Raw genomic sequence first — 26665 nt, forward strand, 5'->3', positions numbered from 1 at the left:
CCACCCCAAACACCTCCCCTCCCCAAGGCACTTTCCCATGCATGCGCCTGCCCCTTTACCTCCTCCCTCTTCTCTGTCCAAGGTCCAAGGCACACCTTCAAGGTAAAGCAGTGATTTACCTGGACTTCTACCAAGCTAGTATACTGTATTTGCCGCTCACAACGCGGTCTCCTCTACATTAGGGAGACCAAAAGCAAACTTGGGCACAACTTTGCAGAACATTTCCCCTCAGTCAGTCAACACTTCCTCTGGTCTTTTGCAATTTCAATTCACCATCTTACTCTCATGCTCTCATTTCTATCCTCGGACTGCTACAATGTTCCAGTGAAGCTCAACACAAGCTGGAGGAACAGCACCCCAGGCACTTTACAGCCTTCTGGACTCAACATTAAGTTCAACAATTTCAGGCCATGAACTCAGTCCTCCATTTTGATTTTTTAAAAATCAAGTGCTGGTCTATCTCTCGTTTTTGCTTTCAGACTAAACTGACTTTTATCCTGCTATAAACACCTACTCTGGACCTACGCTTTGTTTCTTTACTACAATCATTACCGCTTCCTTTGCTTTTGTTCCATGGTAGCTTTAGTATTTAATCTCCCCTCCCTCTAGCCTTTTCTTGACCTTTCCTTTTGTTTCACCTGACCCCTCCCTTTTTTCAACAGCATAAAACCCATCTCATTTTTTTCCTCTACTTGGTTCCAAAGGAAAGTCATATTGGACTTGATGTTAACTCTTTCTCCCTCCACAGACCTGAATTTCTCCAGTATTTTGTTTTTATTTCAGATCTCCAGTATTCAGTGTTTTGCATTTATTATATACAGTGACGGTTCTCCCACAATGATATGTTAGGAATATCAGGATATTTGATAATGAAGGAACAATAATATACATCCAAGTCAAAATGTTGGATGATTTGGGTAGCTTGAAGGCACTGGAGTTCACTTAGCATTGCTACTCTTGTGCTCAGGATCACAGGGGAAAGAGGTGCTCTTTGTAGAAATCTTTGAGAATTTCTGTAGTGTGTCCTGTAGATCCTATATTGCATCTGTGGTGTAGAAAGTGGATAACGAGTCTCGGATTAGGGACATAAATCAAGTGAATTGCTCTGCCCTGGATTATGTCTCCCCCATGCATCATTATGCCTCGCAATTTGATTTCAGGATCCTCCCCAAATCTGCTCCCACAATGTTTGAGGTTAACAGTTTGTCATCGGTTAGTCCTTATTTGGTGCATTTATCTCTGTCTGACTAGCATAGCCTTGAGATTGGGCTTGATTGCCAGCTAGTGCCAAGCACTACCTTCCAGTTACAGCACCACTGAGTATCTTCAGAATTTTTTGCTTTTTATTGTCAGTTTCTTGTTGTTCGAGAAAGGCAAGGCAGCAGATAGATGGGAGCACTGCCACAAGGGTAGCAGATGGACAGGAACTTCCAGGTGGCAGCGTTCCCATCTAAGTCACTCACCATCCTGACTTGGAAATATATCACCATTTCTTCACTGTCGTTGGGTCAAAATCCTGGCACTTCCGTTCCTAACAGCACTGTGGGTGTACCTACAGCACATGGACTGCAGCGGTTCAAGAAGGCAGCTCACCACCACTTTCTCAAAGGCAACTAGAGATGGGCAATAAATGTTGGCCCACATCCCATGAATGAATAAAAAAATAGATATGACCAAGACCATGGTTAATCCTTCCGACCAGAATAACCTAGCAACATGCTTATAGCATCAGATGTGTGCTCCTCAATACTATATGGTTGCAGTGGGGTTTTGGTGATCTCCAAAGTTTGGATTCTTGTGTATTTCATATTTAGCTGATATTTTGGAACTAGCCTGTTCTTCTCTCAACAGTGCAATAGAGCCAGGTTCAGTGACTTTGATTTTTTAAGTCTAAAGTTTACAACAAAGACAAAGCTACCCCATGGAAGAAAGCACTCCTCTGCAAAATTGGGAGGTTCATTTTAAGTTATGATGATGATCACTAATTAACATGTGCTTTATAATTTCAGGCCAACCTGGCAGTAACTGGTCATGATCTTCGCTGCTACCATGACATTGTTACCTATTGGCGATTCCGATGCCTTCCTCCAACAACCCGTGGGATATTGAACATCTTCGGATTAATTAAAGTCCATGATATCTCCTTTTACTTTCATTACTATAGCCTGCCAGTGATTACTGCATTGTGTACACCAGTTATTAAACTATTACTTGCATTGAAGACTATCTACAGCAGGCCACGTGTCTGCTAAACAGACTGTGCAATTTTAACTTTCTTCCAAATCAGATTATATGTCTAATTAAAGATGCTATGTCACTGTTTAAAAATATATGTAACTGATAATCAATTTTTATATTCTGATTTGGTAGGTGATACTTGTTTTGCTAGCAATATTGGTCATAATTGTAACTAATTCTAGAGCAGATAGGTCTTAACTTATTACTCTCTCACTGGTCTATATGACTGCTTGTTTTAAAAGTAATGTAACTCTTTTATTCTGGACCAACATTTTGACTTGTATATTGCTGAAAAGAGATACACATTCCTGAAGTTTTTTGTCTTGCACTCATCGAGTACAAGATGAAAAGCTTCAGCAACATGTCTCTCTTTTCAGCAATATTCAAGTTTGGCACTCCCAAGTGATTTTGAATTGTAATTTAGAATAGACTTGTACATTTGTGCAAAAGATTTATGAATACAATTTTAAAAAGGGGTTTGACTTTGGGATGATTTTAGCTACAACTGGATATAATCATGTACCGTACCTCACGTAAGAGCAGAACAGACTATTTAGCCCCTTGACCTGCTGCTCCATTCCATTAGATGATGGCTGATCTGAACTCCAACTTCACATCCACTTTTGCTCCATACAAAATAGTGGTTCCAACTTGATGTATAAAACACAAGGTGTCTGATAATACCATGGCTAGTACTCCTTGTTCTGAAATTCAGTAAGGCTATGCTTTAGTTTCTCAGGACAAATTAATTAGCACTTCCCACCATGATCTTTGCCTAGGGGAGTTTGCATATTCCAAATGAGTTTTGTTGTTTCCTTAGTTTTTTTTCCAACTTGTGTCAAATTTTCAATTGACTGTCCGATGAAGTGTAATGGACAGGAAGTGCACACTTTTTAACATGATATTAGTAAACCTCGATGTAGCTGGTATGCTGATAAGTTAGAGGATATGCTAGATTTAGTTCCCTTTTTTTGTTACACTTGCAAATGCAGCACAGAAGTTTAAAGTTGATACTTGTAATGTGATGGACAAAAAATGTGCATTAATTGTGCCATTTTTACATTATGCACAAGCACCTGAGCCATACAGAGCCAGGAAGGGCCAAAGTTTCAATCCCTGGACTCTACTGAGTCAGCTCACCTTCACTACAATTAGCCTCAACCACTTGGGTGAAGGAGTGGACAAATCAGCCAGGGTTTCCAGACAAGGTTGCCATTCAGTGATCCTTGCTGATCCTGTATATGTGGACGTCTGCTGCAGGAAAGATTGGTTCATTTATGATATTCCCTGCAGTTGAAGAGTCTGGTAATGCACACTGCAAATTGGGAAGCTAGACTGTGAATGACAGAAGCTGAAATAAGACTGGAAAATTTTGTAGCAGTTATAAGACTGTAGTGAGAACCCTAATTATCTTGTTTCTGTAATACACTAGTATGAAATTGTGATGGGTGAAAGTAAAAAAAACTTTTTACATAAATGCAATTTAACCCATCTTCAGTCTTTTTTCCAACTATTATATCGTGAAAAATATGCATTAGATAATTGATTTTACACACAATTACTCAACTTCAAGCTTTCAGTTTCAACATAAAACACACAGATCAGATGGAAAGCTTAACACAACCTACCTCCAGTGTGATTTAGTCAAGGTACAATATGAAAGCAGGCCATACTCTACATCTAGACTGGCCTTTTGAATAATTACTGAATGTAAAAATCACAATGAAGCACTGCATTGTTAATAAAGCATTGTACTTCTGGTACCCGTTCTCTCCCCATCTTATTCCTAACTTCTGTTTAGCGTTATCGCATTCCACAATGGAGGAAAATGAACTGATTATGATTTTTCTCCTTTTTGTTGATATTGATTTGATTGCTATTAGCAATTTGAAGTTATTGCCATTTCAGAGTTACTGACATCACTAAGATATTGGCAGGCTGCACTGCATAACTGGAAAGAGATTGGAATAATTAATCTACAGTATGTGATATGATATTGCAGCCCCTTGATCTTATGTCTTCAACTGTGCAAAGAGTGCCACGTTCAGGGAGCATCAAACACCATAGGTCAATGAGTGCTAACCAATGGCTTGTACACGCTAAATGACAAGTAATATTTGCGCCAAGCAGTGACCATCTCCAACAAGAGAAAATCTAACCATCCCTGACATTCAATAGCATTTCCATTGCTGAATTCCCCCACTATCAACATCCTGGGGGTTACTATTGGCCATAAACCAAACTGGACCAGCCATATAAATACTGTGGCTACGAGAGCAAGGAATTTTGAGGCAAGTAACTCATGTCCTGACTCCCCAAGCCTGTCCACCATCTACAAGGCACAAGTCAGGAGTGTAATGGAAAACTCCACTTGCTTGGATGAATGTGGCTCCAACAACACTTGTGAAGCGTGACACCATCCAAAACAAAGCAGCCCACCAGATCAGCACCCCATCCACCAACTTAAATATTCACTCCCTTCACCACTATGCACAATGGCAATAATGTGTACTATATACAAGGTGCATTGCAGTATCTCACTAAGGCTCCTTCTACAGCTTCTTACAAACCTGCAGCATTTACCACCTAGATGGACAAGGGCAGCAGACACATGGGAACATCACTACCTGCAACTTCCCCTCCAAGTCACACCATTCTAACTTGGAACTATGTCACTGTTCCTTCATTGTCAAGGGTTCAAAATCCTGGACTCCATTTCCACTAGCACTGTGGGTGTACCTCACCAGAAAAACTGCAGTTCAAGAAGGCAGCTCACCACCACTTTCTCAAGGACAATTAGACATGGGCAACAAAATGCTAGCCTAGCCAGTGATGTCCATATCCCATGAAACACAAAAAAAACCCCACAAGATTTAGGCTATTTTGAGTGGGCAGCATTTACTAATGCTAAAGGTCCACACTTACAAGGAACACACAGTAAGACAGTGGAAAAAAACTTTTGAGCCATAACTCCTGAGGAGTAGCAATCACAGTCAGATTGACACTCTGCTCCTTTTAACTTAACTTAGGTGGGAGCTGAATGTTTCTCACCCAAGCTTCCAATTCAGGCCTATAAGAAATGTATAGCAAACCTGCTTGGGGGAAGCAAAGTGACATCCCCTTTTTACGACACTAGCTGCTGAAACCAGATAAGTTTAAAGGTCCCAGCCACTTTGAGAAGCCTGGGAGAAGGTAAGTGGGTAGTTTGGGAAGGAGGGGGGGTTGGATGGATAGATCAGGTGGGGGTAGCGGGGTTAATCATGGGGTGGGGGGGTAGGGTGAGTCTGCTGGTCATAGTCAGGTGGGTAAGGTGTGGTTGGGTGAGCAGGGGAGTGGGGGTGTTAGTTGAGGTTTGGGTGGGTAGTTAGGGTTCTGGAGGGTAGTCGAGCGATGAGGGAATAGGTGGGAAGTCCAGTGGGGGGGGGGGTGTCCAGTGGGGACTTCGGTGGAGGGAATGGGGGCCTGTAGTGTAGTTACCCAGGAATTAGAAGTGGTTTCAGTCCTTCTAACTTTTCCTGGGTAACTATTCTGCTAAGCGAGTTTGAACCGTCCGATTTAAATCGAGTATTGGGTGGTTCCCAGTGCAGGGTAAGTGCCCATCGGCTTCCCAGCAACTGCCATGCGGTCTTTGTGCGGAGACTTCCAGGGGGTCCCCAGCTCATCTTCTTGGGCACCTCCCAGATACGACCCCCGGATAGCTGAAGTTCCGGGCAATTGTAACTGTAGTTCCATGTGCATCTTCTTGAGATAGTTGAATTTTTCTAAAATACCAGCTTGCACGTTGTGTCACAGACCATTCAACAGGTATGCAGGTGTCCAATTCGATTGCATTACGTCAATCATATGTTTGCCTTTGTTGATTGAAGGTGATCAGCAGGCTTGACTGTCCATCAGTCATATGCCTTACAGGTAGCATGCGCACACTGTGTCGAGGGCACTTCAATGTTCTATTAAGTCTAGAATTTTGGAGCTTTGTTATAAGTTCCTGGAGTTCGTGGTTAAGATCTTGTAGTTCTTGATTTTCTGCAACTGTGATATCATGTTCCCTCACAGTCATATCTCTTTCCCGGCTCACCGAAGCCAATTCTTCTTCAAGTTCTTTTATTCTGAAATTGAAATTAGTTAATTTATAATAAAGCCTTGACATTATTACACAGATGCAAACTTGGGCATCCCAATTGTGAATCAAAAAGAGAATTTATGGTGCTGAATATTGGGCCACATTCATTTCACGAGCCATTTCCACTCTCTGGATTTTTTTTATTTACAAGGCCTACCCTCATACTTAGGGCCAGTCCGAGAAGGTAATAAATCTCTGCCAGTGTTGCTCAGTGACCAGAAAGCAGTTCTGGTTGATGCGGCCTCCAATTTCTCCTTACTGTTACATTTTACAGAGATCATAAATCCAGAATTTTTGAGAATTAGAGACCAGCACTTAATAGAATGTTAACATGGGAATTTAGCACCATTGTACTAACTTTTCTGTTCACATTTCAGAAACAGTTTATGTTTTTGATGTTACCTTTGCAAATATTCTTTCCTCATATGCTGCACCTTTTGACTTAACTCCAGATTGTCTTCTTTCAGGTTTCTGTAAGCTATAAGAGAAAGGAGCAAAATTTCTTTCAAGGTTTGTTTTTCACAAATAGATGCATGTTACAGTGAGATTAATATATAGCTGTTGTATCTCAAAAATACACTGCAATAAGTCTAAGTAAATTTTAAAAAACTCCTCTTGCCCACCAAATTCACTGGAATAAAAATACAAAACCCCATAACATTGCAATTATAAGCATTGACAAATTTGTACCTGATCTTCCCCATATTATAAAATTAGAAATTAAATAGATGAGCATCAGAAACATACATCAATAAAAAATATAAAATGAATACAATATTACAGGAAATTACACAAACACATCTAACAACACATCAACCTATCAAATTACATAATTTTTTTCCTAATCATTCATGGCATGTGGGTGTCGCTGGCTAAGCCAGCATTTATTGCCCATCCCTAATTGCCTTGAGAAGGTGGTGGTGAGCTGCCTTCTTGAACTGCTGCAATCCGTGTGGGTACATCCACAGTGCTATTAGGGAAAGAGTTCCAGGATTTTGACCCAGCAACAGTGAAGGAATGATGATATATTTCCAAGTGTCTGCTGCCATTGTCCTTCTAGATAGTAGTGTTCATGGGTTTGGAAGATGCTACCTAAGGCGTCTTGGTGAGTTTCTGCAGTGCATCTTATAGATGGTACACATTGCTGCTACTGTGCATGGGCAGTGGAGGAAGTGAATGTTTGTGGATGTGGTGCCAATCAAGTGGGCTGCTTTGTCCTGGATGGTGTCAAACTTCTTGAGTGTTGCGGGAGCTACACTCATCCAGGCAAGCGGAGAGTATTCCATCACACTCCTGACTTGTGCCTTGTAGATGGTGGACAGGCTTTAGGTAGTCAGTAGGTGAGTTACTCGCCACAGGATTCCTAGCCTTTGACCTGCTCTTGTAGCCACAGTATTTATATGGGTAGTCCAGTTCAGTTTCTGGTCAATGGTAACACCGCCACCCCCCCCCCAACCCCCGGATGTTGATAGTGGGGGGATTTGGCAATGGTAATGCCATTAAATGTCAAAGGGTGCTGGTTAGATTCTCTCTTGTTGGAGATGGTCATTGCCTGAAATTTGCATGGTGCAAATGTTACTTGCCACTTGTCAGCCCAAGCCCGGATATTGTCCAGGTCTTGCTGCTTTTGGATGAACTGCTTCAGTATCTGAGGAGTCGCGAATGGTGCTGAACAATGTGCAATCATCAGCGAACATCCCCACTTCTGATTTATGATGGAAGGAAGGTCTTTGATGAAGCAGCTGAAGATGGTTGGGCCTAGGACACTACCCTCATAGAGTCATAGAGGTCTACAGCTCAGAAAAAGGCCCTTCGACCCATCGAGTCTGTGCCAGTCAAACAACTACCTAACAATTCTAATGCCATTTTCCAGCACTCGGCCCATAGCCTTGTATGCCAAGGCATCGAGAATGCATATTCAAATACTTTTTAAATGTTATGAGGGTTTCTGCCTCTACCACCCTATCAGGCAGTGAGTTCCAGGTTCCCACCACCCTCTGGGTGAAAATCTTCTTCCTCTCTTCCCCTCTAAATCTCCTGCCCCTTACCTTAAATCTATGCCCCCTGCTTAATGATCCCTCCACCAAGGGGAAAAGTTCCTTCCTGTCTACCATCTGTGCCCCTCATAATTTTATACACCTCAATCATGTCCCCCCTCAATCTCCTCTGCTCCAGGGAAAATAACGCCAGTCTATCCAATCTCTCCTCACAACTAAAACTCTCCAGCCCAGGCAACATCCTGGTAAATCTCCTCTGCACTCTCTCTAGTGCAATCGCATCCTTCCTATAATGCGGATTCCAGAAATGCATGCAATGCTCTAGCTGTGGCCTAACCAGTGTTTTATGCAGTTCCAGCATAACCTCCCTGCTCTTATATTCTATGCCTCGGCTAATAAAGGCAAGCATCCCATATGCCTTCTTAACCATCTTACCAACCTGTCCCGCTATCTTAAGGGACCGGTGGACATGTACACCAAGGTCCCTCTGATCCTTGGTACTTCCCAGGGTCCTACCATTCATCGTGTATTCCTGTGCCTTGTTTGTCTTGCCCGAGTGCATCACCTCACACTTATCCGGATTAAATTCCATTTGCCACTGATCAGCCCATCTGACCAGCCCGTCTATATCCTCCTGTAATCTAAGGCTATCCTCCTCACTATTTACCATCCCACCAATTTTCATGTCATCTGCGAACTTACTGGTCAACCCTCCTACATTCAAGTCTAAATCATTTATATATGCCGCAAACAGCAAGGGACCCAACCTCGATCCCTGTGGAACCCCACTGGACACAGGCATCCAGTCACAAACACACCTCTCGACCATCACCCTCTGTTTTCTGCCACTCTGCCAATCCTGGATCCAATTTGCCAAATTGCTTTGGATCCCACGGGCTCTTACCTTCATTATCAGTCCCCCATGCAGGACTTTATCAAAAGCCTTGCTGAAGTCCAAGTAGACTACGTCAAATGCATTGTCCTCATCTACACACCTGGTCATCTCTTCAAAAAATTCAATCAAATTGGTCAGACTTGACCTCCCCTTAACAAAACCATGCTGACTATCCTTGATTAATCCCTGCCTCTCCAAGTGTACATTCTGTCTCTCAGAATTGCTTCCAGTAGTTTCCCCACCACTGAGGTTAGACTGACTGGCCTGTAGTTTCCTGGTTTATCCCTTCCTCCCTTCTTGAATAATTGTACCACATTGGTTGCCTTCCAGTCCTCTGGCACCTCTCCTGTGGCCAGAGAGGTATTGAAAATTATTGCCAGCATCCCTGCTATCTCCTCCCTTGCCTCACCCAATACCCTGAGGAACTCCCACAATGATGTCCTGGAGCTGAGATGATTGACCTCCAACAACCGCAACTATTTTCCTTTGTGCTAGGTGTAACTCCAACCAATGGAAAGTTTTCACCCTGATTCCCATTAATTCCTTGATGCCACACTCGGTCAAATGCTGCCTGGATGTCAAGGTCATTCACTCTCATCTCTCCTTGGGAGTTCAGCTCTTTTGTCCATGTTTGAACCAAAGCTGTAATGAGGTCAGGAGCTGAGTGGGCCTGGCAGAACCCAAACTGGGTGTCCCTGAGCAGGTTATTGCTAAGCAAATGCCGCTTGATAGCACGGATGATGGCCCCTTCCATTACTTTACTGATGGTCGAGAGTAGATGGATGGGGCAGCTTGAATTAGTCCTGCTTTTCGTTTACAGGGCATATCTGGGCAATTTTTCACATAGCCGGGTAGATGCCAGTGTTGCAGCTGTACTGGAACAGCTTGACTAGGGGTGCAGCAAGTTTTGGAACACAAGCCTTCAGTACTATTGCTGGAAAATTGTCAGGGCCCATAGCCTTTGCAGTATCCAGTGTCTTCAGCTGTGTCTTGATATCACGTAGAATGAATCAACTTAGCTGAAGACTGGCATCTGTGATGCTGAGGAGCTCCAGAGGAGGCCGAGATGGATCATCCACTCGGCACTTCTGGCCAAAGTTTGTTGCAAACACTTCAGCCTTATCTTTTGCACGGATGTGCTGGTTTCCTCCATCATTGAGGATGGGGATATTTGTGGAGCCTCCTCCTCCAGTGAGTTGTTTAATTGTCCACCACCATTCACTACTGGATGTGGCAGGACTGCAGAGCTTGGATCTGATCCATTGATTGTGAAACCACTTAGATCTGTTTATCATTTGCTGCTTATGCTGTTTTGCATGCAAGTAGTCCTGTGTTATAGCTTCACCAGGTTGACACCTCATTTTTAGGTATGCCTGGTGCTGCTCCTGGCATGCCCTTCTGCACTCTTCATTGGACCAGAGTTTATCCCCTGGCTTGATGGTAATGGTAGAGTGGGGGATATGCCGGGTCATGAGGTTACAGATTGTGGTTTAGTACAATTCTGCTGCTGCTGATGGTCTACAGCACTTCATGGATGCCCAATCTTAAGTTGCTAGCTCTGCTTAAAATCTATCCCATTTAGCACGGTGGTAGTTCCACACATGATGGAGGGTATCCTCAATGTGAAGGCGGGACTTAGTTTCCACAATGACTGTGCGGTGGTCACTCCTACCGTTACTGTCATGCATAGATGTGTCTGCGGCAGGCAGGTTGGTGAGGATGATGTCAAGTATGTTTTTCCCTCTTGTTGGTTCCCTCATCACCTGCTGCAGACCCCATCTAGCAGCTATGTCCTTTAGGACTCAGCCAGCTCAGTTACTAGTGGTGCTACTGAGCCACTCTTGGTGATGGATGTTTAAGTCTCCCACCCACGTACATACTGCACCCTTGCCACCCTCAGTGCTGCCTCCAAGTGATGTTCAACATGGAGGAGCACTGATTCATCAGCTGAGAGAGGGCAGTATGTGGTAATCAGCAGGATCTACTCACCCACATTCTTTGATTGATTCAAATGGCTAGCCAAGCATGATCAGTTCTCTGAAGTACTGTCTGACTTACCTGGCTCAGGCATTGGATTACTGAGCTTCACTGAGTTCCAACCTTCCATCTCCATGTGTATCATCTTGGAACTACCTTGATTCCCCCACCCCCCCATAAAAACAAACATATCAGAGAGTGTTGGCTAAATGGCATAACTTACAGAAACAAAATTTTAAAAGCAGCACAAACAGAACCAGGAAAGCAGCTCAGGCTATGCAAAATGAAGCACCTTTAATTAAAGTCTCAGGCTTGTGGAGGCCTAGCTATCTCTACAAGAGTACACAGTAATTAGACTGTACAGTACGCTATTTTATTCATGGAAGCATCTGGTGGTTCTTATATTTAAACCAATGCTGTTTTCAAAGATAACGTCAGAAGATGTTGGAAATCCAGTCAGCATTTAATATGAATGACAGGGTTTTGGTATTTTAGGCATGTAAGTGTTTATCTCTTAGCCCTCAGCCTGATGAAGGTACACATCTGAAACACCGTAGCCAGTCCTTTGGCATATTCTTACTGACTTGCTATGTATTTCCAGTATTTGGTTTTATTTCAGATTTCCAAGATTTGCTGTTCGTTTTTATCTCTTTTATTTTCATTTTTTCAAAAGTTTTCCCCTCACTGAGCTCAGATGGAAAGAGATATGTCAGCTGCACCTGAGAAATGTTTTCACACATTGAGATTGGTTAGACCTTCTTGTTGCAATGCAACTGGGAAGAAAATTGAAATTAGGTAGAATGTTTCACCTGATATAATTGTAAAGAATAAAAAATAGAAAATAACTGATTGGAAAGCAGGAAGCTTGGAAGCTTGAGCAATGAGGAAGAAGAAAATTAACAAGTTCAACAGTCATGATATAGTTGACCATGACAGACATGAAATGCTGTCAAGGTTGGCACTAATCCCATGCTATTCCTCATGGAAAACTGGAGGATATGCTGTTTGTTTAACAATAGGTATCTGACATTGTAGGATTGATATTCCCATAATAGGTGCCCAACTGCTGAAGTGCATCATGCATCCCTGGAAAATCATCACCAAGGCCTCAAACGTTCCTGAGGTGACCACTGCACTCCAAACCAGGTGTAATGTACAAGGAGGCCAAGGGCCTTCACATAAGCTGTGACCATGGCTCATTTGGCTGCAGTCTTCTATGTTAATTAGGCAGCGGCTCCATTTGGCTGAAATCCGTGAGCAACACTCTAGCCAGATTTATGTAACGTGAACTGAAAGGAAGTCCCCCATTACATTTTTTTTTAAAAAGGAAGAGCCCCTGTCTTTTACAATCCTGAGTCCATTGGGCCCTTCCTGTCCTTTGTATGCGTCATGCCTAGTGTCCCTCCCTCCTGTAGCTGGCACTCAACAGGCAACTAGTAGTCCTTCATTGGCTGCGGATACCTGACAGTGCGATCCCAGTGTTTTCTGCACAGTATGGAGAGACACACTAGAATCACCAGAAAGTTCTGTAAGTAGATGACCTTGCCTTGTTCAGTTAGGTCTGCTCATTTGTGCACAGGCCATATTGCACTCACCACCCTATGGAATATGTTATTCTCCCGAGAGCAGACCACCAGCTTGTGCTCTCAGGCAGGGACTTGGGCATGCAGCAGGACAATCCTATTTAAAATATTATTTATTCTCAAGATATGGGCATCCCTTGCAAAGCCAATATTTACTGTCCACCCTTGCTTGTTCTTGAGAAGGTGGCGGTGAGCCCCCTTCTTGAATATTTAAGCATAATAAATCTGGGGAATTAAAGAAAAAAAGATGTGAAGTAGATGGAAGAATTTTACATCAGAACCCTGTAGATAGGAACTTTTAACCAATACTATAGTTAAAAAGAATAAAGCTTTGATGAAGAGGACAAATTGAACATGTAAGTTTATGACTGCACTCTGCTGCTTGCTCATTCTTCATTAGTTACCAACATAAATCACATTGCTTTTCTTTTGTTAACATTTAGTCAGTTGAATATTTCTTAGTATTTAGTTTACAATTATACATATATAAAAATACAACTTATTTAAGTCCAGAATATTTAAGTGAAAGTTGCCAAGACACCATTAGTGTGCAGCTGTATTGTTGGATGAACCAGCTAAAACTGCACAGCTTAAAAGCAATAAGAGAATTAACTTCTCATTTATACAGCATCTTTAATATAAAGAAACATTTCAAGGGACTTTAAAACTAGGTGTAAGGAAAGAGTTACCAAGCCAAGAAGAAATAGAAGGGATTAACAAAAACTTGACTGACAATATGGGTTCTGAGAATGTTTATAACAGATAGAGGGGCAGTGAGGGTTGCTGCCCAATCATCAATGATGCACTGGATGTATCTGGCTCAAGTATCAGGTTCCCTGCCCAAAGCACTGATTTTAACACCGTGGAGAAAACGCTTTCTGAGGCCTTGGAGGGACTAACATCCTACTATGAAGAAAACCACCTTCGCGCAAACCCATCAAAGACGCACCTTTGTGCATTCCACCTCAGAAACCGTGAAGCCAAACGCCAGCTTAAAGTAACCTGGTGTGGAGCAACACTGACACATTGCGAACACTCTTTCTACTTAGGAGTCACCCTTGACAGATGTCTCAGCTTCAAGAACCACATTGAAAAGACAAAGGCAAAAGTAAGTGCACGAAACAACATCCTGAATAAGCTCACTAACACAAAATGGGGAGCAAGCTTGAAAACATTGCGAACCAGTGCACTTGTTCTTTGCTATTCCACTGCCGAATACGCCTGCCCTACATGGGAAAGATCACATCAAACCATTGTTTCCAGGACTGTCACTGACCTCATCTCCTCTGGGGATCTTCCTCCCACAGCTTCCAACCTGATAGTCGCCCAACCTCGGATGGCCCGCTTCTACCTCCTACCCAAAATTCACAAACAGAACTATCCCGGTAGACCGATCGTCTCAGCTTGCTCCTGCCCCACAGAACTCATTTCTCGTTATCTTGACTCCCTTCTCTCTCCCCTTGTCCAGTCCCTTCCCACCTACATCCGTGATTCCTCTGACACATTACGTCGCATCAACAATTTCCAGTTCCCTGGCCCTAACCGCTTCCTCTTCACCATGGACGTCCAATCCCTCTACACCTCCATCCCCCACCAGGATGGTCTGAGGGCCCTTAGCTTCTTCCTCGAACAGAGGCCCGAACAATCCCCATCCACAACTACTCTCCTCCGTCTGGCTGAACTTGTTCTCACACTTCAACTCCTCTCACTTCCTCCAAATAAAAGGTGTGGCTATGGGTACCCGCATGGGCCCCAGCTATGCCTGTCTCTTTATGGGGTATGTGGAACATTCCTTGTTCCAGTCCTACTCTGGCCCCCTTCCACAACTCTTTCTCCGGTACATCGATGATTACTTCGGTGCTGCTTCATGCTCTCGTCGGGACTTGGAAAAATGTATTAATTTTGCTTACAATCTCCACCCCTCCATCATTTTCACGTGGTCCATCTCTGACACTTCCCTTCCCTTCCTTGACCTCTCTGTCTCAATCTCTGGTGATAGACTGTCCACCAATATCCATTACAAGCCTACCGACTCCCAAAGCTACCTTGACTACAGCTCCTCACACCCCGCTTCCTGTAAGGACTCCATCCCATTCTCTCAGTTCCTTCACCTCTGTCGCATCTGTTCCGATGATGCTATCTTCAAAAACAGTTCCTCTGACATGTCCTCCTTCTTCCTTAACCGAGGTTTTCCACCCACGGTCGTTGACAGGGCCCTCAACCGTGTCCGGCCCATCTCCCGCGCATCCGCCCTCACACCTTCTACTCCCTCCCAGAAACAGGATAAGATCCCACTTGTCCTCACTTATCACACTACCAGCCTCCACATTCAAAGGATCCGCCATTTCCGCCAACTCCAGCATGATGCCACCACCAAACACATCTTCCCTTCAGCCCCCTCTGTCGGCATTCCATAGGGATCGTTCCCTCCGGGACACTCTGGTCCATTCCTCCATCACCCCCTACTCCTCAACCCCCACCTATGGCACCACCCCATGCCCACGCAAAAGATGTAACACCTGCCCCTTCACTTCCTCTCTCCTCACCGTCCAAGGGCCCAAACACTCCTTTCAAGTGAAGCAGCATTTCACTTGCATTTCCCCCAACTTAGTCTAATGTATTCATTGCTCCCAATGTGGTCTCCTCTACATTGGAAAGACCAAACGTAAACTGGGCGACCGCTTTGCAGAACACCTGTGGTCTGTCCGCAAGAATGACCCAAACCTCCCTGTTGCTTGCCATTTTAACACTCCACCCTGCTCTCTTGCCCACATGTCTGTCCTTGGCTTGCTGCATTGTTCCAGTGAAGCCCAACGCAAACTGGAGGAACAACACCTCATCTTCCGACTAGGCACTTTACAGCCTTCTGGACTGAATATTGAATTCAACAACTTTAGGTCCTGAACTCCCTCCTCCATCCCCACCCCCTTTCTGTTTCTTCCCCCTTCCTTTTGTTTTTTCCAAAAAATTATATAGATTTTTCTTTTCCCACCTATTTCCATTATTTTTAAATATTTTAAAATCTTTTATGCTCCCCCCACCCCCACTAGAGCTATACCTTAATTCCCCAACCATCCATTCTTAATTAGCACATTTGTTTAGATAATATCATCAACTTCAACACCTATGTGTTCTTTTGTTCTGTTGTCTGTGACACCTTTTGATGATCTGCTTCTATTGCTGCTTGCTTGTCCCTACAACCACACCACCCCCTCCACATCCCTCCCCTGCCCAACCGCCCCCACCCCCCCCCCCCACACACACACACACACACACACACACACACACACACACACACACACACCTTAAACCAGCTTATATTTCACCCCTTCCTTGGATTCACCTAGTTCTGTTGAAGGGTCATGACGACTCGAAACGTCACCTCTTTTCTTCTCCGCTGATGCTGCCAGACCTGCTGAGCTTTCCCAGGTAATTCTGTTTTTGTATGGGAAAGATCTACTCGTGCTAAGAAGGTGGATGCCATTCTGAATGCAAGCTGCCGACTTATCACAGGTTATTTAAAACCAACAAACACCAACAGCCTATATATCCTGGCAGGTATCGCTCCCCCTGATATAAGAAGAACGGTAGCCAGCAAGAAAGAGCGACTCCATCAAACATCAGATGAGAGGCACCCTCTACATGGTCATACACCTATACCCAGCCGCCTAAAGTCAAGGAAGAGCTTCATGAACAGTGTTGTTCCATTACAATCAACCCCATCTGAAGCCCGCAACGCCTTGTGGAAAGATTGGCTCGCTAGTCACGAACAACCCCCAGCGATGGAAATTCTACCAGATGAAAGCCTTCCCCCAGGAGATAATTGCAACTGGACAACCTGGAAGTGCCTTAACAGACTTAGGACTGGTGTAGGTTGTTCAAAGGTGTCACTAAACAAATGAGGATATACAACCAGCCCAACAACTTGTGAATGTGGAACAGAGCCACAGACTATGCAACATCTCCTGCAATGCCTATCGCTAAAGGAACCCTGCACTGTTGCAGATCTTGCCAAATTCAACAACAAGGCGCAAAAATGTGTCCAGTTCTGGCTGGGCCATGTATAGACTGTCCGTGGACACGATAAGAAGAATCAGGTTCCCAAGTCTACTATCAGATTTGGCTCGGATCTCACATCACAAGACGTGTCATCTTGAAGCCAATCAGAGGCCACTTAACTCCTCCCCCAAGGAGATTTAACACTAGCTGGCCATTAGACAATTGACAGTCTCACCACTTGGAAGATTGGATGTAGAATTTATCCTTCATTTCACACCAATTTCTTGGTTTTAACGCCCAGCATTACTCAGTTTTTGAATGGCTATACAGGACTGCACCTCTACAATACCCATGAATACTAATCAAATGATATTATTTAATAAAGTAAACTTGTTATCGATAGAGTCCTCAGCTCTGATAGTTATGGTTACTTTGCAACACAATGAATAGCACAGGATCAAAAAATTAATCCTCATTAATCTTCAGTTTAAAAATTGGTTTTCTGCCTGATGCTGTAAATATCTAATTTCATAATTTGTGTGTTTTAGACATATAACTTCCAGTTTTAGGAATTAAAATGTTAAATGTAAGATAAATGGAAACATCTGATTGAGAAACTGATAAACAAGCCTGAAGTAAGTACTATTCAAACAGACCTGGACTAATTATCGTTTAAAGGGTTAGAATGGAGAAATCCTAAACCTATATTTGAGCTTTTGGTAGGGACAGGAGATCTACAGTTATTTCAATAAGGGATTTGGATTATACATGTAGTTCCCAGATCAAAGGAACTAAAAGCACCCTTTGTAAACAATGGAGTTTTTTGGTGGAACCAGAGAGGCTGGAAAGAGGGCTAATAACTCCATTACAGATACAAATTATTCATGTGGGTCCCAGAATCACAGGGCTGTGTTGAAGGTAAAAGATAATTTGTTTACACTTCTGTTTGGAGCATCCCAGATATGCCACATTGCCAAGGAAGTGAGCTGTCAGGTTAGGGAGGTTTCTTTGTTTTTAATTCATCTTATTAATTTATTCACCCCTCCAGACTCTGGACACTGGACTCATAGAAACAGACAGAAACAGTTCAGCTTTGGTCTTGTGTAGTTTGCAGATCACTGAGCATCAAAGGGAGCAAAAGAGATAGATGTAAAGCCACCTTAAGCAGAGAAAATACTAAATTTATTCACCACATGGAATGTGGGAGCTCGCGGTAAGTCTGGAGACAAGAGTTCATGAGGGAAAAAGAGGCCGAAAGATTTTTCTGGGTTGGAGCTTGAGGAAGAAATCTGCAGTAACCCTCATAGTGAAAATAAGCCTTTCAGCTTGGAATCAGCCAGAGAGAGAAATCTGCCAAGAACAGCTGTGGACCAGGAGAATAGAGCCATTAGAAACCAGGGTGTTTCTAAATTTCTGTTGAAATTACTGAGCAGGAATTACATGTGAAGCTCAGTCTCAAGCTGAAAAGTCTCAGACCTTGCAAGGCAGTTGGGGAAAAGTTTGGAGCAAGAACCCAATAAGTAGCCAAAGATTTTCTGGGGATGAGTCATAGTGGAAATTGAAAGGTTCAGTTGAAGTTTTAGTCTAAAGGATCTGTGATTTTCAATGTAATGTGTAAGTAATTACCTAAGACAGTTTTTATTTAGTACTGTTTACTTTACTGGGCTCATATAGTAAAATTATTAATATTAAACTGTAGAATCTTGTGGCTTCATTAAACTGGATGTTCAAATTTCTCTTTAAATGTTAACAGTCTTTATGGGGATCATGACACTGAATTTTGTTCACAAGTACATTAAAAGGGTATATTTTTTGTTTGTAGAGATAGAAAGAATGCTTTATTAAACTGTGATAGCTAAATAAAATAATTTATCTTAATTGTAAACATACAGGTAAAATATATCCTGACACCTTGAATTTAACCACTCACTAACATTGGAAATGTTGTTTGTCCAATAAACTGTGAAATTTGAGTCAACAGCATAGGAAAAGATAAAAGGCATGTGCCCCTATGTGAAATATGAGGTTTAAATTCCATTTTTAAAATTAACAATCTCTATAACTCCTTTGGACAATCTGATCCAATTAATAAAAAATGGCAATATTTACTTAGATAAACAAAACAAATAATATTCAAAGTAAATTTAAATCTGGATGCTGATACATTATCTCAATGAACTTTAGAAAAAGCAGTTGGAAATATATAAAAGCTTTTACTAGGACCTAATATTTCCAAAATGGACAAAATAGTTACACCAATGTTTGAAGAATCTGTTTCAGTTCAGTTCACTCTTTACCTGTAGAAGATGTGCAATCCTTTCCTTCAGCAGCTGTTTGAAGAGTCTGAACAAGGTACCAGTATCCCATCTCACCCAGAACACTGCAAAATGACTTGAACACGTGGCCATCAGCATTTCTAACAATCTCAAGAAGTTTGACCACCTTCAGATCTGCCAAGTCCTCTAACTGTATAGATTAGCAATTAACTGTGTTAGTTTTTTGGTCTCTTTAAAAAGATTTGTTTTTTTTTATAAATTGTATTTATTGCCACCGATAACCCCTGAGCAGCTGTATTCTATTGTTGATATTCCATAGATAAATTTAACATCTACGTCATAACATTCAGTCTGGTTTCTTAACCAGATGTTCTGAAAGAGGTGATTGATACACTATCAACCAATTTTCCTTGGAGTCTATTCCACAATCGCTATTCCATAAAAGAAAAAACTTCTCATTTCTAATCTTACTTGAGATCTTGCTGATGTCCTTCTCCTGTTCCTCAGGTTTACAATCACAATTTAAGTAAAATGAATTGCCAAAAACTGCATCAGTAATCACATCCAAATACTTTCACCTTTGCTGATGAATACTCTGTGTTCTTACATTAAATAATTAATGTGGCCCTATAATACAGCATTAAACAATAAAGCAACAATTAGATTTATTGTGTCTAAAATAATTTTATCTTCAGGCAACATTCAGCAACTCAATCCTTAACTTACAAATTCCATCTTGCAAACTGACTTACTTGGCAAGTATAGTTTTGACTAGTTGTATTTAATTGAAACATTGCAGGAACACACATAAACTCTCAGAAGCTGAATTACTGCTCTAATTTCAGCGAGATTGATGGAATCCTCAGAAATTTAAATGTGTGTCTTATTTGCTTATGCCATTTCTCCGGGAGTTCTAACAAGTTTCAGCTAGAGAACTTCAGTGGACATTTTAGATGTCGTACTTAAATTGAAGCAAACATTTAGGTCCTGAATTTACATATGTGGTGCAAAAGGAAGAGGAACAGGCATTCAGCTCCTCCAGCCTTCTCTACCATTCAATTAGATCAAGGTTGATCTGCAGCTCAACTCCCTCCCCCTGCTTTTACTCCATAACAATCCATGCCTAACAAAAATCTATCAGTTTCAGTCTTGAAAGCCCCATTGTCCCAGCATCCAAAGCATTCTGGGGAAAAAGGTTCCAGATTTCTACTAAGAAAAAAGTGTGCCCTCACTTCGCTTCTGAATAATCTAACTCTAAATATATGGCCCTTTGTTCTTGATCACCCACCAGAGGAAGTAGTTTGCCTATTAACTCCTTTTAACATCTTAAACACCTCGATCTGATGAACCCCACACCCCAATCTTTTATCCTCAAGGGAATGCAAACAAGTTTATTCAAACTCTCCCCATAATATAACCTCTAAGTCCTGGTATCATGCTGTTGAATCTCTGATGTACAGACTTCAAATTGCCCAAAACTGAACTCAGTTTCCAGGTTGAGGTCCGGATCTATTTAGCTGAAACATAACTTCCTCCTTACTGCAATCTAGTCCCTTGAGGGCCAAGAATCTTGACATTTACAGTGAACTCCATCAACATTAACCCCGCTGGGGGAGCGCGCTGAATTGGATGAAGCTGTTCGGTAACCATACCATTAAGGCACGTCTTGAGAATTCACCTGCTCTAACCTCCAGGCTAGACCCTGTTCTGTTATCATTACCATGTTACATTGACAACCATATTAACCAAGTTAAGACTGTGATGTGATGTTAATTAAAGACTACAGAAGTGTCAGTAAAATGGAGATTTAAAAATAAAATTAGGCTTTCATTAAGTAGAAGAAAACTATAGACGTAGTTGATCAGTCTGATAACCACCCTGAGAGTACACCATTTAAAATTGCAGTGTTATTTTCACAGAAAATGTTGGAAATATACAGCAGAACAAGTTAATCCTTGGTCACATTTGTTCAGTTACACCCCAAATTTTAAACCTTTCTTTCTTTTTGAGCATGCTGATTGGTCCACTGTGTATTTGCAGCATTTTTGGTTTGCATTTCAAACTTCCAACATTAGCATTTTCATAGGTGCTGCATTGAGAACAAGGTGAAAAGGGCTTGATAATTAGCTGCATGGGTCAATGATCTTGGGATTAGACTCATGGCAGAGATCCAGCAAAGGCCCCAGTCAAAAATACATGTATTACTATTGACAGGTCCTCGAATGACTAACAATTACTGGCAATTATAGAGATGGAGGGCAGCTCACATTCTTAATCTGCTGTCGGTGCCAATAATCCTTGCTGGAAAGGAACCAACCTCAGAAAATTATTTAACTTGAGTAAAAATATTTTTAGCTTGCTCTTTTTAGACAGAATGATGATTTATATTATGACAAAAACAGAAGCAACACTACAGTGAAAATCAGGAGGGGTCTGGACAAACTATATAGAGAGAAACTGTTCCCATTGGTGGAAGGATTGAGAACCAGAGGGTGTGGATTGAAAGAACTTGGCAAAAGAGCAAGCAATGATGACGTGAGGAGAACATTTTGAATGCAGAAAGTGGTTAGGATCTTTCATGCACTGCCTGAGAGTATACTGGAGGCAGATTCACACCTCCCGTTCACAAGGGAGCTGGATCATTATCTGAAAAGGAAAACTTTGCTGAACTACTTGGAAAACGTGGGGCAGTGGTACTAGGTGAATTGCTCTTGTAGAGAGCCAGCACAGACACAAAAGGCTGAATGGCCTCTTTCTGTGCTATAACCATTCTGTAATTTAATACAACTAAAAGAAAAACATCTGTAGTCAAAAAAACCACCAACAGAGATACAAAGCAATGCGAGTTTGCTGTTTGATTAACAGGTTCAAGTCAAGGGCTCTGGGAGCCAGGGTGGGGGGTCTTGCTCCTTGTCCCAGTCACTTTGGCTTCCTTACAAAGTCACCATGGGGTAGTCCTTCCCAGCAAAGACAGCCCAGGCACTACTCCTACATAGAAGGAAAATCAGAGGCCTCCCAGTGCCCAGTCTGATGCACCTGCCAGTCATTTCATAGACACACCAAGGTGAATGATGGTCAAATTTCCAATGGAACAGAGGGAAATCGAAGAGACCCCCTACCTCAATCTGTCCTATTTGGTCAGTGGTTAAGACCCCCTTCTCCTTCAAACTTCGATATAGAGGAGACAACTTGAGTTGTTTGACTAGGAAAGGGAAGTAGGATCGAATTACATTGGAATGGAAGTTCCCTCTTCTGCCAGTTTTTTCACCTATTTTTAAAAAGATATAAGAATGATTATTAAAGCCCTGCTATGAAGACAGAGATTTTGCTTAAATTCTGTATTATTACAGGTTAAATACACACATCCCGGAACAGCCAAGTGTAGGTGGAATATATACTCGGTTACTGTACTTTTAGCAATTGCATCCAACCCAGAACTGAAATCACATCTGTGACAGGGAAAGGATTCAGCGCAGGAACTCACAATAATTTGGCTGCTCTCTAAAAGTTACTTTCTTTTTTCGGTTGCTGACCGATCGGGACATCGCTGACCGATCGGGACATCGCTGGAAGGCCGTCTTCGTGAATTTAGAAAAGCGAGGAAGCTACACTGGCATCATCTGGCAGTGCCCAGCCCCCTGCAGCCCAGTCCACAAGGGGCTTGCTCCCTGCTCCCTGCTTCAGTTCCAAGCGACTCATCTCAGGGAAATTTATTCACAGGCGTGTCCCGCAAGTGAGTGCCATTACTTATCAACACTCGCGCAGAGCCCACAGAGGCGGGATAAAGTGTGAAGTGCGTCTTCTGTATTTGTTGTATGTAGTTGCTAGGCAGCATCGGGATTTAAGTGAGTTGCTTAGCAGAGCCACGGAGGGATAACTTCACAATAAGTAAAGAGCAAAGAGGGGCTTGATTTCACCTGGTTAATGGATGGTTACCAGAAAACAACCTATTGTTGGGATACACAATGTGGCTGCACTGGAACCAGAAAAGAGCAACTGGCCGAAGAGGGGGTAATTACTGTGAAGCGAAAGTTGACCAAGCACCTTGTAACTTGGGTAATACTCAAAAGGTGTCTACTAAGACAGAGCGTAACCAGAGATCGCCACGTTAACGGAATGTATTCACTGTTGAATGTGGACTATAAGATTCTGTCCAAGTTCATCGCCAATCGGGTCAAATCCACTGTGGAATTGGTGATCCACCCTGAACAGACATGCACTGTGCCGGGCAGGAAGATTTCTGACAGCCTCGTGCTGCTCAGGGATACGATTGCCTATGTACAGGACAAGGGTGTGGATACCTGCCTCATCAGCCTGGATCAGGAGAAGGCCTTTGACAGAATATTGCACACCTATATAGTGGATGTGCTCTCCAAAATGGGATTTGGGGAGGGAATTTGCAATTGGATCCAACTGCTCTACACTAACATCAGTCGTGCAGTCTCAATCAATGGGTGGGAATCAGATAGCTTTCCGATTAAATCTGGAGTCAGGCAGGGCTGTCCTCTCTCGCCTGTTCTTTTGGTGTGTTGCATAGCACCCTTTGCTGAGTCCATCAGGAAGGATCCGGGCATAAGAGGAGTGATGATTCCAGGCAGTGGAGGCACTCAGATCAAAGCCTCCCTGTACATGGACGATGTTGCCGTCGGTGCACAGATTGATCCACATCTGCGACCAGTTCGAACTGGCCTCGGGAGCCAAGGTAAATTGTGGGAAGAGCGAGGCCATGTTCTTTGGGAACTGGCCTGACCGATCCTTTGTCCCCTTCACTTTCAGGGCTGACGGCCTGAAGGTGCTGGGGATATGGTTTGGAGGGACTGGGGCATGCATTAGAAACTGGAAGGAGTGAGTGTCTATGGTGAAAAGGAAACTGGGCATGTGGGAGCGACGCTCCCTCTCCATTGTGGGTAAGAACCTGGTCATCAGGTGTGAGGCACTCTTGCTGTTGCTGTACGTGATGCAGGTCTGGCCCATTCCACACTCCATCTTCCGCTTTATCTGGAGGTTGAAAATGGATAATGTCTGCAGGGATGCGATGTACAAGCTTCAAGATAAAGGGGGGAAAACATGCCCAACATCGCCCTCATACTGATGGCCACCTTTGTGTGTGGCTGCATCAAGCGGTGCATAGACCCTCGGTATGCAAACACCAAGTGTCACTACGTGCTGAGGTTCTACTTGTCCCCGGTGTTGCGAAGGATGGGTCTGGCCACGCTGCCGCGGAACGCTCCAAGTCGTTGGACCATGCCATACCCATCTGTCCCTCGTGGAAAAATTTATGCAGAGAAACAGCTTTGACCACAAGTCCATCAGGCAGTGGTCGGCACGTAACGTCTTAGAGGCTCTGCGGGAAAAGGAGAGGGTGGATCCTGTGGGATGGTTCCCCAAGCAGACTGTCAAAATCATTTGGCAGAATACCTCATCGCCAGAACTTTCCAACAAGCACCAAGACGTAGCTTGGCTGGTGGTGAGAAAGGCCCTCCCCGTCAGATCCTTCCTACACGCCAGGAGTCTCACCCCCTCGGCACGTTGCCCTCGAGGTGGCTGTGGTGGGGAAGAGACCGCTGTTCACCTCCTTGTAGATTGTGCCTTTGCAAAGAAGGTCTGGAGAGAGATGCAGTGGTTTCTGTCGAGGTTCATCCTGAGCAGTTCTGTGACACAGGACCCTGTGCTCTATAGGCTGTTCCCAGCGACACACACCAAGACAAACATCAACTGCAGCTGGAGGATCATCAACTTGGTGAAAGACGCTCTTTGGTCTGCCCAAAACTTGTTGGTCTTCCAGCGCAAAGAGTTGCCCCTGACCTAGTGTTGCAGACTGGCACAGTCCAAAGTCCAGGACTATATGCTGAGGGACATGCTAAAGCTTGGGGCAGGTGTCGCAAAGGGGAAGGGTCGCTGCCTAAGACTTTTCTGCCACAGTGCACCGAGGAACTGGGAACTGTGTAGAGCCCCTCAGCCTGTACAGCTCAAAATGAATTATTTGTACTGATGTATCTTGTGATTCAGGTTCAACTTTTACAACATGTTTGTACTTGTGTTGGTGATTTTGAAATTGTTTGGAATGTTCTTCCAGCTATTTTATGAATAAAGTATATTTTTGCAAAAAAAAGTTAACAGAATGTATTGCAACTAGAGTGGAAAGTTGAGAATTTGCTGTGTGGGAAATGGGTAGGAGGTGGAACGATGTTCACTTTGTGGCAATGAGGCAATGGTTTTAAACTAGGAAACTATAACTACTGTTACAACCGGTTCTATTGAACCTCCTCAGTTACTCACAAATAGTTAAATATAAATTTAAACCTTTAAGCTGTGAACAATAAGGAACCAATCAAACAAGGTTTTCTTGAGTTAAAGAAAGAGCAACTTTATTAACCAGTAAACCGGAGAAAAATAATAAAAATGTGATGTCAAGCCTGCAGCCCTTAGGCCACACACACCAGAAATAAGAGGAATTAGAATCCAATAAAAAAGGTAAAAGAATATATGGTTTAGTGTCCTTTGAGGTGTAGGTCAGCTATGGCTGATTTGGATTAGCTGGTTTCTTGGATGCAGTCAGATGTAGAAGATGCTGCAATTATTACAAGCTCTTGGTTGGCTGGTGGATTTCCAGGAAACTTAGCTTCGCAGTAGGTAACACACTTATTCCAAAAGAGAGAGACAGAGGGAGAGTAACTTTCAGCCTGTTTCTTCTGCTGAAGACTTTGACACAGCCTCTAGATATAGATTGCAAGTGACACAGGCAGTGCCTTGAAATACTTCAGCCATTGCATATTTCCAAGAGGCTTTGGGTGGATCTGTGGCAACAATTGTTTCAATATCTAGTAATTTGCATTTTTAATGTTTCTTCCTTAGATAGTTATGACTGTTAATGGGTGTCTGGATTATCAGCAATGTCTCTCTCCCTGGGGTGATTCATTTGTCACCTTCACCTTGGAAGGTGACCTTGCATTTTTAATCACTTTGCAAAATTTCCAGTCAATTGAATTTGAACTAAGAGAGCAAAGTTGAAAAAAATCATTTCCAAAAAAGGGACATAGCCTCATGACACTAATAATTTAAAATAAACCAAATGGATTACTTAATGCTTTATTAAATAAATTTAAATTATATTTACTGTGGTTGACTCAACTGCCCTCTGCACTGGCTAAGCAAACTACTTATGGGCAATTAGGGATGGGCAACATGAAAGAACAAACTAAAACAAGGTTAGAATGAGATGGCAGCGGAGGTGTGCCACATCCACAGAATGTAGGAGTTAGTGAAAACCAGCATGATCCAGCCAACCACATCTGCAATAGGTCTGCATTGAGGAACTGCAGTTCAGAGTTGTTGCGTTGTATCTCAGACTGCAGCTCAGAGAGGAGAATTACCTGGACATTTTGACTTGGGGCAGTCACATCCATCCTGTAGGTAGGTAGTGGTACAGAAGTTAGTAGTAGAGTCCACTACCACCATTAACTCTAAACAAAGTTCACAGAATCTCAACTACACACCCCTTTAAAAGGCAACAGTCCAAATAGATTCCAAATATATAAAGACATCCAGCAATTTTATCACAAGCACCCATTGGACAATGG

The 26665-nt window shown here is 42.9% G+C and overlaps 1 protein-coding gene across 1 annotated transcript in view; it reads left to right on the forward strand.

Annotated features, from left to right (window-relative positions):
• The window catches only part of LOC121276709, a 50884-nt gene extending 46883 nt beyond the window's left edge, over positions 1–4001 (forward strand). The window contains exon 9 of the mRNA XM_041185256.1: positions 2010–4001. Coding sequence (XP_041041190.1) covers positions 2010–2252 — 243 coding nt within the window. The 3' untranslated portion in view covers positions 2253–4001. The remainder of the gene's footprint in view (positions 1–2009) is intronic.
• The last annotated feature ends 22664 nt before the right edge of the window (positions 4002–26665 follow it).

Source organism: Carcharodon carcharias, chromosome 4, assembly GCF_017639515.1.
Source record: "Carcharodon carcharias isolate sCarCar2 chromosome 4, sCarCar2.pri, whole genome shotgun sequence".
Lineage (NCBI taxonomy): Eukaryota > Metazoa > Chordata > Chondrichthyes > Lamniformes > Lamnidae > Carcharodon > Carcharodon carcharias.